Source organism: Doryrhamphus excisus, linkage group LG14 (genome assembly GCF_037039965.1).
Source record: "Doryrhamphus excisus strain RoL-2023G ecotype Guam linkage group LG14, RoL_Dexc_Guam_v1.1, whole genome shotgun sequence".
Lineage (NCBI taxonomy): Eukaryota > Metazoa > Chordata > Actinopteri > Syngnathiformes > Syngnathidae > Doryrhamphus > Doryrhamphus excisus.
Genome location: NC_136370.1, coordinates 17187305 through 17201875, shown reverse-complemented (window position 1 = coordinate 17201875; position 14571 = coordinate 17187305). Strand labels below are relative to the sequence as shown.

Below are 14571 nucleotides of genomic sequence, written 5' to 3'. Positions count from 1 at the left end.
TTTTTTTTCCCTTTTGTGTGCATTCTAATGAAATAAAACGAGCTAGTTTGAGCTAGCTAACAATGGCTGTCATGGGATCGATTTTTCGACGCTAAAGCCCGAACACACACACACACACAAAAAAAAAACAGTTTTAACAATATTAACCAAGCTATGGCAGCTAACACGAAAAACTATTTTTATCCGGTGGAGTTACCTAGCTTTAGCATAACGCCTCGCTAGCCGTTAATGTCGGCATCACTCAATAAGACTCATTTGATGTCAGCATTTTTTTATTTTTTATATATTTATTATTATTATTTATTATTAGTAGTATTTATTATTATTATTTATTATTTATTATTTATTATTTATTATTTATTATTTATTATTATTTATTATTATTATTTATTATTATTATTTATTATTATTATTATTTATTATTATTATTTATTATTATTTATTATATTATTTTTGTGCTGGAAGACACAGCCATCGCGATGAGAGCGGATATTGTAAGCGCCGTGGCTGATTTTGACGGAAGTAGCGTTAGCTAGATGGGCTAGCAATATATTGTTAGCATTACATGTCATCATCAATGCATGATCACAGCATGTACAATATATCAAAGAATAAATTTTTGATGTTTTTGTAGTCCAAATAAATACCTCCCGATGATGTGCATTGTTAGCTAGCTCATACTAGCTTGTTTTCTTTCATTAAAATGCACACAAAAGGGAAGGAAATGTGTTCAAGTCCTCCGAGCGACACTCAACTTGTTTACTACGTTCCTGACCTTTCAGAGGGACAACGTAGAGGGCGTGTCTCAGCCTCCCAGCGACGACGTCATCCGAGAATTGTCCAGGTCCTTGCGACAAGCGCTGGGCGTGTCCTTGTTTGGCATCGACGTCATCATCAATAACCAAACGGGCCAACATGCTGTCATTGACGTCAACGCCTTCCCGGGTAAGCGGACGTCGTCTGGAGATGCTGATTAGATTTTGGAGCTGGAGAAAGAAACAAGGAAAGAAAATGAAATCGGGAATGTTAGATGAAATGGGAATGTATTGATCACTTGGCCTCCAGGGAAATTCACGATCGGTATAAATAAAGTACTGTCATGCAGGAACAATACAAAAATACACTATTTCATTTAGGGACATTATGATGTCATGAGTGATGTGTCCACTAGGGGGAACCAGAGAGAACATTAGTGAGCACATGTGGAGAAAAATATGAAATATTACAGGGGCTCAGATCAATGTAGTATATAGTATGTATATCAGGGGTCTCAAACTCAATTTACCTGGGGGCCATTGGAGCTAGGGTCTAGGCAAGGCTGGGCCGCATCAGGTTTTCCAAAAAAAAACAAAAACACATTTATTAAAAACAGAAAAATATACAAACTTTTTCAGTGCTTTGGTTCCGATTTTCTACAAGAAAAGCTCTGATAAAACATTCCACTGTTCTCAAATATCTTAATTTTTATTTTTCTGCACAAAATAAGATGAAAAATAAATAAACAAATCAAGAATAAAGAAAATCAATCAGTAATAAATAAATATAATAACAATAAAACGGCAAATAATAAAAACTTAAGAAACCACATATAGTTGGTGGGTAGACAAATTATTTTTTTCAGATTAAAATGAACAAAGCATTATTAGAGCCCTGTAGACATGACAAAACACGACTATAGTCACATTTATACTCTTTTTATTTACAACATATTGCGCAACTGCAGGGTCTTGAGACACATGCTAACTCGCAAACTAGAGAGCTAGCGACCTAAACGGTAGCCTTCAAGTTATTTCCTTTAAACTTAAATAGCCAAAAACTTACCACTTCCACACGGATAGGGAGGATAACTATTAACAGTTATTTAACCTTTAACATGAACATTAATCAAACGTAATAATTTTTTCTGGGTACATGATACCATACAGCATCCATATCAAACTTGCGCGGGCCGCACTAACATTAAACTTTAATATCAAGGCGGGGGCCTGAAACTAGTGTCCTGCGGGCCACATTTGGCCCGCGGGCCGCATGTTTGAGACCCCTAATGTATATCCGTCAGAATATATCCGTTGAGTGACATACCTGCTTGTCCAGGTTACGAGGGCGTGCCCGGGTTCTTCAACGACCTGCTCAACCACATCAGCGGCGTCCTCCAGAGTCACAGCTCCCACGACTTGAGCGCCCCCGGGCCCGCCTCCACGTCAGCACCGGCGTGTTGTTGCTGCGGCGGCGGCAATAATGGCGGCAATGGCGGCCCCTGGATCGTGGAGGGGGACGCGGCAGGACTGAAGGGCCAGCGTCAGAGACTGGGCTGCAACTCGCCGATGTCGCCCAATTTCCAACAGCACTGCGTGTCCACGATAGCCACCAAGGCTTCCTCCCAGTGACTCCCCATGAGAAAAAAGAAACACATAACAATGAATAATAATCATAATAATTATGATGTTCATGGTAATATATCTAATCAGAAGCTTTTCCTTTGTAGTTTTTTTGCAAATGATGGTGATTGGGTGTAAAGCTTTCTTTTCTCTCATGGCCTTTTTTTGTATTGTTGGTTGTGTCTAATGAGACTTTAACTGTAATGTGAACCTGATTTGTATTTGCTGCAGTTCAGCCCAGGGAGCAAATGGCTTAGAATTGCCGCCGGATCAGATGTGCAATGTATGATCGATCCTTTTGTTTGGATGCGTGTGTTTCAAATGACTCCTGCACAAAGCGTTAGGGGTTGAAGTTTGAAAGAGACAAGCTGTTTGCGAGTGATTTAGACAGCTGAAAAGAAAAAAACAACTCCGTGTGACCAACAGGAAGACACATTCCGTCTGTTTTTTTTTTTTTTTGTTTCCGCCACTCGGAAGATTCCATTATGAGATTTCTCACCGCTTACTTTGTCTTCGTCTTTTCTGCTAGCTAACTGCTCTCCTGTGGATCCAATCGACTCTATTTTTGTTACTAAAATCATTTATTTCACTTTTTTTATTTTTTTTTTTTTTACACAATACCCAATGATTTACGACTCGATGTTCCAAACATTACCCTCAGTTGAATGGAATCGTCTGCTGCTGTAACGGACTTAAGTAGACTCACTAAAATAAAAATAGATGCGACTTTAATGAATTAGAATTAGAAATTAAAGTCACCCCTTCATGTGGGGAATTTGATTTGTTTTTAATATATTTTTTGTTTTACTAAGAGCGATTTATTTTGCTGAGATTTTATTGGGGGAGAAAAATGTTTTATATAAAATGTCAGCATGTGAACAAGTTATATTTACTAGAAGAAAAAAAAATATGGAGAACAAATGTGTTAAAAGGGACAAATGTGTGCAAAACTGCCAAATCTTATTTTGAGTGGGGTGGGGTCAGTGGGGGGGGTTCTTATAAAGCCTGCTTCTTCATTTATTAGTGGGGACCATCTCACCAGCATCATTTAGGGGAATCAAACATGTTGTGTTCAATGTCACGTTAATAACGTGATAAATTGGTGAATCTGTGCACCCCGGCCTATTTCCACACCTCCAAATGTTTACTCCTTGGGTGTCGTGTACAGTACGTGTATTATACGCCTAAGCTTACAACCGTACAGTGCCGTTGTTTGGTATGCATTGTTGTCATTCAAAAAGGAATCCACAGCTTTTGTTTTTTTTTTTTTTTTAAATCAAACAGTCAACCGACCAGAGACTGAAATAAATGAGTGAAAATGTGTTTTTTTTTTGTGTGATTTCTTTCCACGTGAGCAATTCTCCACAGACATTTATTGGCCCCCAATTTGATGAATGGCACATTCCATAATAGTAAAAAAAAAAAAAAATTAACATGAAACATTTCTAAGATGCTATACAATATAATAATGATCCCTTCAGAAAAATAAAATATTTTCATAATTTTCTGTACATGTAAAAAAAAAAAAAAAAAAACACATAGATATTTACAAGAAGAGCAGACAAAAGAGGTTAAATAGGGCTATTAAATGCTAATGGGGTTGCCGTGTGGGATGTGCCGCAGGGTTGGCCAACAGTCCGAGAATGGTGGAGAGACAGTGCAGCTTCTCCTTGACGTGCTCTGGAAGCTTCTCGTTTTCTTTGTACCTGCATGGAACGAACACGTACATCGTTAATCATCTTTATACAGGAGGTGACATACGCAAACATTCAGTCATTCAATTCATACATTCTTTGCACTCTTTATTGCTCTTATTTATTGTGTGGAAATATGGGCTAATAACTATAAAAGCAATCTTCACTCGCTAAATGTACTGCAAAAAAAGGTCAGTAGGGATAATTCATAATGGCGCCTGCAGAGAACATACTAACTCCTTATTTCTATAATCACAAATACTTCAACTTGCTGATCTGGTTAATCTTCAAACAGCTAAAATAACGCATAAGGCTAAAAAAATTGTTTTAAAATTTTTGAATTAAAAAAATATAATAAAACTATATTAAAAAGGCAGGAAGTGAAGAAATGTAAAATAAAATGTATAAAATAAATACAAATAAATAAATAATTAAAAAAAATTTATATTAGGAAAGCAGGAAGTGAACAAATCTAACAGTTTGTGATTGTAAAAGTACCAGATGGAGGGGTAGGATTTAATAAGCTTTGCTTCTTCCTACTCCTTTTGGACATGTGGAACTGTGAAATGATTATGGGATGCATTCAATTGTAATCTGATGCATGTTCAAATGAAATAAAACCATAAAAAAATAAAAATAAATAAAAAAAAAATTCAAATTAAAAAAGCAAATATAAAAAAAACCAAAATTATGTTAGAAAGGCAGGAAGTGAACAAATGTAACAGTTACTGATTGTAAAAGTACCAGATGGAGGGGTAGGATTTAATATAAAAAAAATATTATTTTTTTAATAAAAAAAAAACGTTTTAATTAAAAAATATATATATATTAAAAAAATAAAATAAAAAAACTTAAATTATATTAGAAAGCAGGAAGTGAACAAATTTAACAGTTACTGATTGTAAAAGTACCAGATGGAGGGGTAGGATTTAATATAAAAAATTATAATTTTTTTAATAAAAAAAAACGTTTTAATTAAAAAAAATATATATATTAAAAAAATAAAATAAAAAAACTTAAATTATATTAGAAAGCAGGAAGTGAACAAATGTAACAGTTACTGATTGTAAAAGTACCAGATGGAGGGGTAGGATTTAATAAGCTTTGCTTCTACCTACTCCTTTTGGACATGTGGAACTGTGAACTGATTATGTGATGCATTCAATTGTAATCTGATGCATGTTCAAATGAAATTAAACCATTACCATTACTCACTGTAAAAAATAAATCCACCAAAATAATATTAGAAACGGGACCAAAATGTCATATTTTCGGCATAACTGTCAGAAATTTTGCGGCATAACAACCTTTCTCCGATTATTGCCTGTTTCCTGTGAATGTAACTGATGCATTTAGGGCCCACTCATGACATTGTGTGATCCACAGGTGAGATGTGTAATGAGGTGGGTAATCGTCACCTGGTGATGCGTCCCTCGGGAGACGTGTAGGTGATGCAGGATACCCCGGCCTGAACCACCAGCTGAGAGCCGTCGTTGAATTGCACCCACACTTCGCCGCTTGTGAGCTGAGGAGAATAACGACCACATGTTTTATAAAAAAGGAGAGCTTGCATCACCAGTAGCGCTGGATGCTAACGTAGCCTCCTTACCTGTGACGCCCAGCCCACGTTGGGCACAAAAATGGACTTGACCACTTTGCCTGTGTTCTGCAGGACGTCCTGACGAGTGGGAGAGCTTTTCTTACTCAGGCTGGCCGAGGTGAAGTCAGAGCCGTCGTAGGAGATCATCTACACACACATGGTAGCAATGTTGAGGATGACAACATCTACACCAGGGGTCTCAAACTCTATTTACTTGGGGGCCACTGGGGCTAGGGTCTGGGTGAGACTGGGCCGCATCAGGTTTTCAAAAAAAAAAAAAAACGCATTTATTAAAAACAGAAAAATGAAAAAACTTAGCTTTGGTTCTAATTTTCTACAATAAAAGCTAAACAAATCAAGAATAAAGAAAATCAATCAATCAGTAATAAATAAATAAATATAATAATAATAAAACGGCAAATAATAAAAACTTAAGAAACCACATATAGTTGGTGGGTAGACAAATTATTTTTTTCAGATTAAAATGAACAAAGCATTATTAGAGCCCTGTAGACATGACAAAACACGACTATAGTCACATTTATACTCTTTTTATTTACAACATATTGCGCAACTGCAGGGTCTTGAGACACATGCTAACTCGCAAACTAGAGAGCTAGCGACCTAAACGGTAGCCTTCAAGTTATTTCCTTTAAACTTAAATAGCCAAAAAACTTACCACTTCCACACGGATAGGGAGGATAACTATTAACAGTTATTTAACCTTTAACATGAACATGAATCAAACGTAATCATTTTTTCTGGGTACATGATACCACATTTGGCCCGCGGGCCGCGTGTTTGAGACCCCTGATCTACACACACTGAGAGACTCACCGAAGGGGTGATCTTCGGAGGTTGAGGAGGTGAAAGTGTATCAGGAGGAGCGGTCGGCTGAGACGGAAGTGATGATGTTGAGTCGGGGTTGGCGGGCCTCCTAAAGAAGATAAGCAGGAATAATGATGCAGTCTGGAAAAGGAGGAGGAGGAGTAGGATGGACTTGTCCTGTTGTGGTACCTTCCAATGGTGATGGGGAAGAAAGGAACCTTCTTGGTGCTGCGCTCCTCCTCCAGCGTGATGGCCGCCTCCAAGGACAGGCACAGTCCGTGTCCCTCGTCAGACTGCTCCACGTAGGCGCGGCCCTCGGGGCTCAGACCGCTCAGCCCCGCCTCGCCTTTCACCGTGCACGACTTCCCGCTCTTTTCCACCACTCGCACCAGCTCCGACGTCTTGTGGGTCTTCGCTCCTGTGTGGTAGAGGAACATGAAACACAATCCCTCTTTTATCACTGTTAATTGGTTCCAGGGGCTGCATGGTGGTCGAGTGGTTAGCGCGCAGACCTCACAGCTAGGAGATCCGAGTTCAATTCCACTCTTGACCATCTCTGTGTGGAGTTTTGTGTAGGTTTTCTCCGGGTACTCCGGTTTCCTCCCACATTCCAAAAACATGCTAGGTTAATTAGCGACTCCAAATTGTCCATAGGTATGAATGTGAGTGTGAATGGTTGTTTGTCTATATGTGCCCTGTGATTGGCTGGCCACCAGTCCAGGGTGTACCCACCTCTCGCCCCAAGACAGCTGGGATAGGCTCCAGCAATTTCCGCCTGTTTACAACCTTCTAAATACAGTTTTTAACATTATTAGAGCACTCTACATGGACAATAGCACCCCTATAGTCACCTTTACACTCATATTAGCCAATATTGTAGATATAATAAGAGACTTGCACTCTTGTGTGTTGTGATAAATGACAACAGGAAGACAGGAAGTGGCATCGGGGGTTCAGAGTCTGTATTTTTATTAGGCATTATTGTGCCTGTCGTGACATAAATCAAACCTACAATAAAGTTTTGTGCTTGTGTGTCTCATCAAACATTACTGACACCTACTGACCAGTGTAGAATACTACAGGTAATTCCCAGTGTCTTTGAATGCATCTTCTTATATTTGTATTTTACTTCATTTACTCATTTTTATGCTTAATTTAGTCAAAAAATATAATAAGATTTGCTTTGAAATTTTTTTTTACTAATAATGGGTTGTATGGTTTATTACGTAATACAGTATATTAAAAATAAAGGTATTAAATTGTAGTTTATAAGCATTCCCACTATTGTAGTTCCATGCTGTTGAAGTAAAAAAAAGTAGCTCACCGTCATAGAAGCAGACCTCCAGGTCAGCGTTGGGGGAGTTCTCCATCAACATGACCTTGGCGTACTTGGTGTAAAGGGTCACCTTGGGGGTCTTGGACTTCACCAGCTGTACGAACCTGGAGGCGTACTGGTACTTCTTCCAGTATTTTTCTAAAAGACGCCACGAGCATCGATGAGTACAACAAATAAGAGCGAGTTCGTGTAAGCTAACGTGTACGCTAACCTGGAAGGTCATCATAGCTGCAAATGAGAATATCTTCTGGGGGGGCAGGTGGACAGTCCAGCACGGGAAACCCTTTCCCGCCATTGGGCTGGTAGATCGTCACCTGCGGGTAACGGAATATTCCAGCTTAGATGTGATGAACAAAATAAAAATTAAAAAAGTAAAGCGTGCGTCTGTGAAATGAAGATCTGACCATGGAGCCGTCAGAGGAAATCCTGAGGACTTCTTTAACCCTCTCCTGTCCATTTTGGCACTTTAAGAGCTCCATGCATACCTCGCCTGTGTCCAGGATGCTGACCTGCGTAGAGATACCTCCTTTAAGTGGCTTTAAATCATCAACGGAGAACGCTTGTAGGAACATCTTACAACTGCGTTTTTTGTCTTCTGTCTTATGGCCTTCAGTCTGGCGGCACACAGAGGCGGGACCAGGTCTCTCAAGGTCTTCTTCTCTGTGCTGGATTTAGCGCAGGGGAGCTGAGATGATGATGATGAGGAGCAGTGAGGAGGCTGGAAGTGAGCTCCGGGTTGATTCTCTCTCTGGTACATGTCCAGGCTGGAGGGGTTGGAGTGATGCAGGCTGTGATGGGGGTCGGCGGACCGGCTTACGGCCTTATCCGTCCACGAGCCGTGGACCTCTAAGTGGCCTCTGTCGCCATGGAAACTAACGCCGCTGCTGTGAGTGCTTCTGTCGGCGGGCCTCAGGCCGCAGCCTGAGAAAGAAAAGGAAATATTAGTCAGGATCTTCCTGAGCTGGAGTTGAATTCTTCACTGTTTGGACTATTTAACGCTTACTGGTTTTAAATCCCTTCATTCATGTCCGGAGCTTACAAGCGAGAAGATACAACTTGGCAACATCCAACACAGTCCGGAAGTGTATGAAGTGTATCTCATACATGCACAGACATCAAGAGTTTACCTTCGTTATTGAGCCAGTTAGTAACTCCCTCCATGTCCTGATATGGAAGGTTTGATGGATGTGCCGTCTGAGTGGAGAACATGTATCCAGAACTGGAAAATAAAAGAGTAGAAGTAAATCCATACAGTAACAGTCAGGTTGACGGAGTACGAGGAGAAAGAGTGTTTACTTCGCGGACTGCTTGACAGGAGGTGAAGGTATCTGCCCGTGCTCTGAGAACGGGTGAGGAGTGGAGGACAAAGGGAAGACTGGTCTTCCTTTGCCTGTTAGTGACTCCTCTGAGTGACACCTGCCCTGCTCGGCTGGACCGGGTCCTTGGAGCGGTCCTGAGGAGCCGCAGCGATCCGAGGATTGGGCCCTCCGGAGGTAGCGGGAGTGTGGCTGACTAGTTCCTCCGCCATGAAGAACCCTGCCCCTACCTTCGTTGTGAAATATGTCCAATGGATGCTGCTGCTGCTGCTGCCACTCATCTCCATCCTCAAAACAGGTCCTGGTGGGCTGGAGTGGAAGGTTCGGGATGGCAGCCATGCGGTTGGGCAGCGCTGAGCCAATGATGTGCCGTGTTCTCCTCTGAAGGCGACTGCCGCTGCTGCCCGACATTGAGGAGGTGCAGGCCGTGGAGATGGTAGCAATGCCGCTATCCATGGAGCAATCATCAACCAGGCCCAGATCCTTGGCCTTGGTCCTGCCCAGCAGGCTCTGGGTCATAAACGGATGGTCCAGCACCGCAGACAGGCTGGGCCGATGAGCGGGATTCTTCTGCAGCAGCTGATGGATCAGATCCTGAGCCTCCGGAGAAACATGACCGGGCATCTCATATTCCCCGAGGACCACTTTGGAGAGCGTGTGCTTGACCGTGTCCGTGTCAAACGGGGGGCGGCCCATGAGGAAGGCGTAGAACATGCAGCCCAGTGACCAGACATCAGACTCAAGGCCGTGAGCGCTGCGGGTGGCCACCTCGGGGGAGATGTAGTTGGGCGTCCCGCACATGGTGAAGTGCTTCTCGGTGGGGAGTTTGAGCTGAGTGGCCAGGCCGAAGTCTGCGACCTTAATGTTCATGTTGTTGGTCAGCAGCAAGTTTGACAAGGTCAGGTCTCGATGCAAGATGCCGTGGGTGTGTAAGTACAGCATCCCTTTCACTATTTGATGCATGAAGTGTCTCGCTGTGGCAAAAAACACATCAAGGACACTACTGACAAAGGAGGAAAACTAGTGGGAATCAACCATCAGCTTATTTCGGGGGAAAATCATATCTCTATAGCAGGGGTCTCAAACACGCGGCCCGCGGGCCAAATGTGGCCCGCAGGGCCCCCGCCTTGATATGAAAGTTTAATGTTAGTGCGGCCCGCGCAAGTTTGATATGGATGCTGTATGGTATCATGTACCCAGAAAAAATTATTACGTTTGATTAATGTTCATGTTAAAGGTTAAATAACTGTTAATAGTTATCCTCCCTATCCGTGTGGAAGTGGTAAGTTTTTGGCTTTTTAAGTTTAAAGGAAATAACTTGGAGGCTACCGTTTAGGTCGCTAACTCGCATGCGAGTTAGCATGTGTCTCAAGACCCTGCAGTTGCGCAATATGTTGTAAATAAAAAGAGTATAAATGTGACTATAGTCGTGTTTTGTCATGTCTACAGGGCTCTAATAATGCTTTGTTCATTTTAATCTGAAAAAAAATTGTCTCACCACCAACTATATGTGGTTTCTTAAGTTTTTATTATTTGCCGTTTTATTATTATTACATTTATTTATTGCTGATTGATTTTCTTTATTCTTGATTTGTTTATTTATTTTTCATCTTATTTTGTGTAGAAAAATAAAAATTAAGATATTTGAGAACAGTGGGATGTTTTATAAGAGCTTTTCTTGTAGAAAATCGGAACCAAAGCAAAGTTTATTCATTTTTCTGTATTTAATAAATGTGTTGGTTTTTTTTGGAAAACCTGATGCGGTCCAGCCTCGCCCAGACCCTAGCTCCAGTGGCCCCCAGGTAAATTAAGTTTGAGACCCCTGCTCTATAGTAATATGTCACAAAATAAACATTACATAAATACCATTATTTCAAATGGAAAATCTGACCTTCCTCCTCGGAAAAAGGCATCTTGCGCTCCTTCAGATAGCGACCCATCTCTCCATTGTGACACATCTCTAACACCAGGTACACATAGTTACTGTCTTCAAAATAGTTGTACAGCTGCAAAACACATAAGAGGTGCAATTTCATCTTAAACAAATACAACAAATGTAATAATAATAATAAAAATAATATACATATATCATCAGTGGTTTATTTGTTCTCTAAAATGTTGAGCATCAGTTTTCACAACGCACATGTGTTGTTTTGTGACTGGGATGAATATAAAAAAACGGCCAGGCTGCACGGTGGTCGTGTGGTTAGCACGCAGATCTCACAGCTAGGAGACCAGGGTTCAATTCCACCCTCGGCCATCTCTGTGTGGAGTTTGCATGTTCTCCGCGTGCATGCGTGGGTTTTCTCCGGGTACTCCGGTTTCCTCCCACATTCCAAAAACATGCTAGGTTAATTGGCGACTCCAAATTGTCCATAGGTATGAATGTGAGTGTGAATGGTTGTTTGTCTATATGTGCCCTGTGATTGGCTGGCCACCAGTCCAGGGTGTACCCCGCCTCTCGCCCGAAGACAGCTGGGATAGGCTCCAGCATACCCGCGACCCTCGTGAGGATAAGCGGTAGAAAATGAATGAATGAATGAATGAATGAATGTTTGTACGGCCATATTTTTTCAATGTACAGTGCGTTCCTTAAAACTGTTAAAATCCTGTCTTGTCTCGCTCTTGTGGCGCCAATCTCGTGCATTGTTAAAGAGTGAATTAAGGGATTACAGTAAAGAGAAGATGTAACCATGGCAACAATTACAGAACGCTAATACTCCTTTAGAAAAGAGTTGTTTATTTAGCGTTCATGTGAAATGTTACCTCAAGTATGGAGGGATGCTTTAAGCGGCAGTGAATCTCCACCTCATTTGTCACACGCTGGACCATCCCGGCTTTGTGCATGGATTTCTTGTCGATCTGGAGGACAGAAAAGGAGAAAATGACACCGCTGCCACCTAACAGAAGGAAGTGACGAACAGTCAACCTGTCGTCTGCAAAGACAATGAAACACTGACATTAGCGGGGAGCCAAGATATCCTACCTATTAGGAAGGGCAGGGGGGGGGTGACACCTGTGTGGCCGTTACTTCAGAGTTGTCATGATTGTAATGATGCGTTACGAACAAAGTCATCGACATTGAGTGAGCTAACGCTTACCGTTTTGATGGCAACCTCCAGACCAGTCTTGACAGATTTTGCCCGGTAGACACATGCGAAGGAGCCTTTGCCGAGGAGGGTGAGGACTTTAAAATCCTGCAGGCAAAGGAAAATAAAAATAATGCAGATTATGACTTACCAGTATCTCGATATTTGCTGAGATTTTAACGCTATTTATATAAAAAAGCAAAAATTATATCTAATTTAATTCCTACTACGTTACCCTCGTTTTGCACTCTGTGTGCATGCTAGCAAATCTGCCCCCAACCCACCTAGATAAAGAGAATATATGACTGACAAAGGGGCTCACTCTGTTCATGCCGTTGTTCTATTGAACAAAGGCAAAAGACGAGGAAAACGCACACCGATGTGCATGTTATTTTTTATTTATTGTGTGATTAATTATTTATTCATCATTATCCTATGATCCCAAGAAACATTTCCAACAATCTACACAACATAGTCTGACACTAAAACAAAGACAGAGGGCATTGATAAGTGCATAATAAATAATACATGAATATATTACATATTCTAATTCAGGGGATTGAGCATCTACAATCCGGTTTAAATTTGAGCATTTTTTATTTGTTCCCCCAATGATCAGTTCTCAAAAATAAACAAATGAGTGCAGCAAAATATTAAAATTAAAAAGAGACAGTGCATTTGTACACTAACCCAATACATTTTTGCCAAATGTGATCCCATAACACACAAAAACAATACCTCAATATTGATCTGCTGGTTAAAAAACAATGCATCCTCGTCATCTGTGCCGTTTTGAAAGTAGGAGTTGAGAACTTGCTGGTAAAAGGTCCCTCCACTCTGCGACATGCTGGACGGCGAAAGGATGATCCATCCAACGATTTGTAATGGTAAAATCCGCCCACAACAAATGCTAACGGCTAAAGCAGCCACGAACACCTGACGCCATCAGATGGCCAACCACAACCCGTCATTATCCCGGCGTTCTTCCCGCTAGAGACGCCACCTGAGCCGTCTCCAAGCAGCAGAGGGGCGGCGACAAAAGTACCACTGTTGGTCCTCCTAATCATACTGTATTACGAATAGAAAAAAAGCGCCGCTTTTGGTAGAAAATCAACAAAATTGCATCGTCGTTCCGATTAGCACATTTACGCACAGAATATTAGCATTAGTGGTGACTTTATTTGGCCAACATAAATACTGATATTATGACTACTGTATGATAACAATAAAGACAATTTCGAGCCATGTTACACATAAAATTAGGCGAAATGTTTACACATTAAAGTACACATTTATACACAGAATACGGTAGTAGCATCAGGAGTTGCTATATATGCCCAAAGTTAATGAACAATAATACCTTGTGATGAATAAGTGGCAACCAATTTGAGGGCGTGTTCAGCAAAGATAAATATGTTTACAAGAGAAATTCAGATACCTTATTTATACCGTAAAGCCGCCAAGAAATACATTTTTACGTGTTTTGAACGTGGAAGCATAACAAGTAGCAACAACAACAACTCGGGCTAAAATGAAGTCACAAGTATGTGGTAGCGTAACCCATGTCTTAACCAGTCCTTGCTAGCTTGCAGTAACACAAAAACTATTTAAAACAGACTTACGCTAAGTTACTTACTACGGACAAGCGACAACCAATTCGGGGGTGTGTTCAACATAGAGGAAAATGTTTACAGGCGAAAGGCAGATGCCTTATTCACACATTAAAACAGCCAGAGCTGCTTCAGTAATAAAGAAAAAGAATACAACTTCCTTACGTGTTTTGAACCAGTACGCTAGCTAGCTTAGCCGGTCGATGCTAACTTGCGCTAGCGGGAAACACTCACCTCAATTCTGTCGCCGATTGAAACACTCATTTTGCCTTTGTTCGCATGTAGACTTGTGCTAACGTAATCCGTTCATCGATATTCACCAATGCGGTCGTCATGCATCAAATACGGATTGTTGTGATGTTCCCCTCCAGAATTTTGTCGTAGCTTCCATTTTGAATTTTTTGTTTTGCCTCCATTATTTTGAAAATGTGCGTCCGTTAGCCTGCGTGGTTACGTCATCAATGGTTGTATCCAAATTCGGGGTGTGTCCTTAAAGGGACCAGCAGCCAATGCGGTCGACGAACACTGGTTCCTTTAAGATTCCAAGACCATAGATCTCAGCCTGCGCAGTTCACCGCAAATGTGTGAAGTGAAGTATACAATGGAGCAGAAAGTCCGCCATGTTGGTCATCACGTGACCTGGGCGTGGCTAAGCGGAGAACGATAGTATACAGTACAAAGTATTCGCAAATTAATTTGATTACATGGATAACAACATTG

General features: G+C 41.1%; 2 protein-coding genes across 2 annotated transcripts in view; one reads left to right on the top strand and one right to left on the bottom strand.

Annotated features, from left to right (window-relative positions):
* Nucleotides 1-3701, top strand: part of LOC131140404 (inositol-tetrakisphosphate 1-kinase) — a 39981-nt gene extending 36280 nt beyond the window's left edge. Inside the window, exons 10-11 of the mRNA XM_058090804.2 lie at nucleotides 783-945; nucleotides 2095-3701. Of these exons, the coding sequence (XP_057946787.2) occupies nucleotides 783-945; nucleotides 2095-2387 (456 nt within the window). The 3' untranslated portion in view covers nucleotides 2388-3701. The remainder of the gene's footprint in view (nucleotides 1-782; nucleotides 946-2094) is intronic.
* Nucleotides 3702-3729: 28 nt separating this feature from the next.
* plk4 (polo-like kinase 4 (Drosophila)) lies at nucleotides 3730-14418 on the bottom strand. Its single transcript, XM_058090789.2, has 15 exons — nucleotides 14086-14418; nucleotides 12254-12349; nucleotides 11919-12014; nucleotides 11044-11158; nucleotides 9133-10126; nucleotides 8964-9055; nucleotides 8414-8757; nucleotides 8241-8345; nucleotides 8048-8150; nucleotides 7825-7974; nucleotides 6690-6918; nucleotides 6510-6609; nucleotides 5682-5819; nucleotides 5491-5597; nucleotides 3730-4084 (listed from the first exon to the last, which is right to left on the bottom strand). The coding sequence occupies exons 1-15, from the start codon at nucleotides 14113-14115 to the stop codon at nucleotides 3970-3972; spliced, it is 2814 nt and encodes a 937-aa protein (XP_057946772.2). The 5' UTR covers nucleotides 14116-14418; the 3' UTR covers nucleotides 3730-3969.
* Nucleotides 14419-14571: the final 153 nt, after the last annotated feature.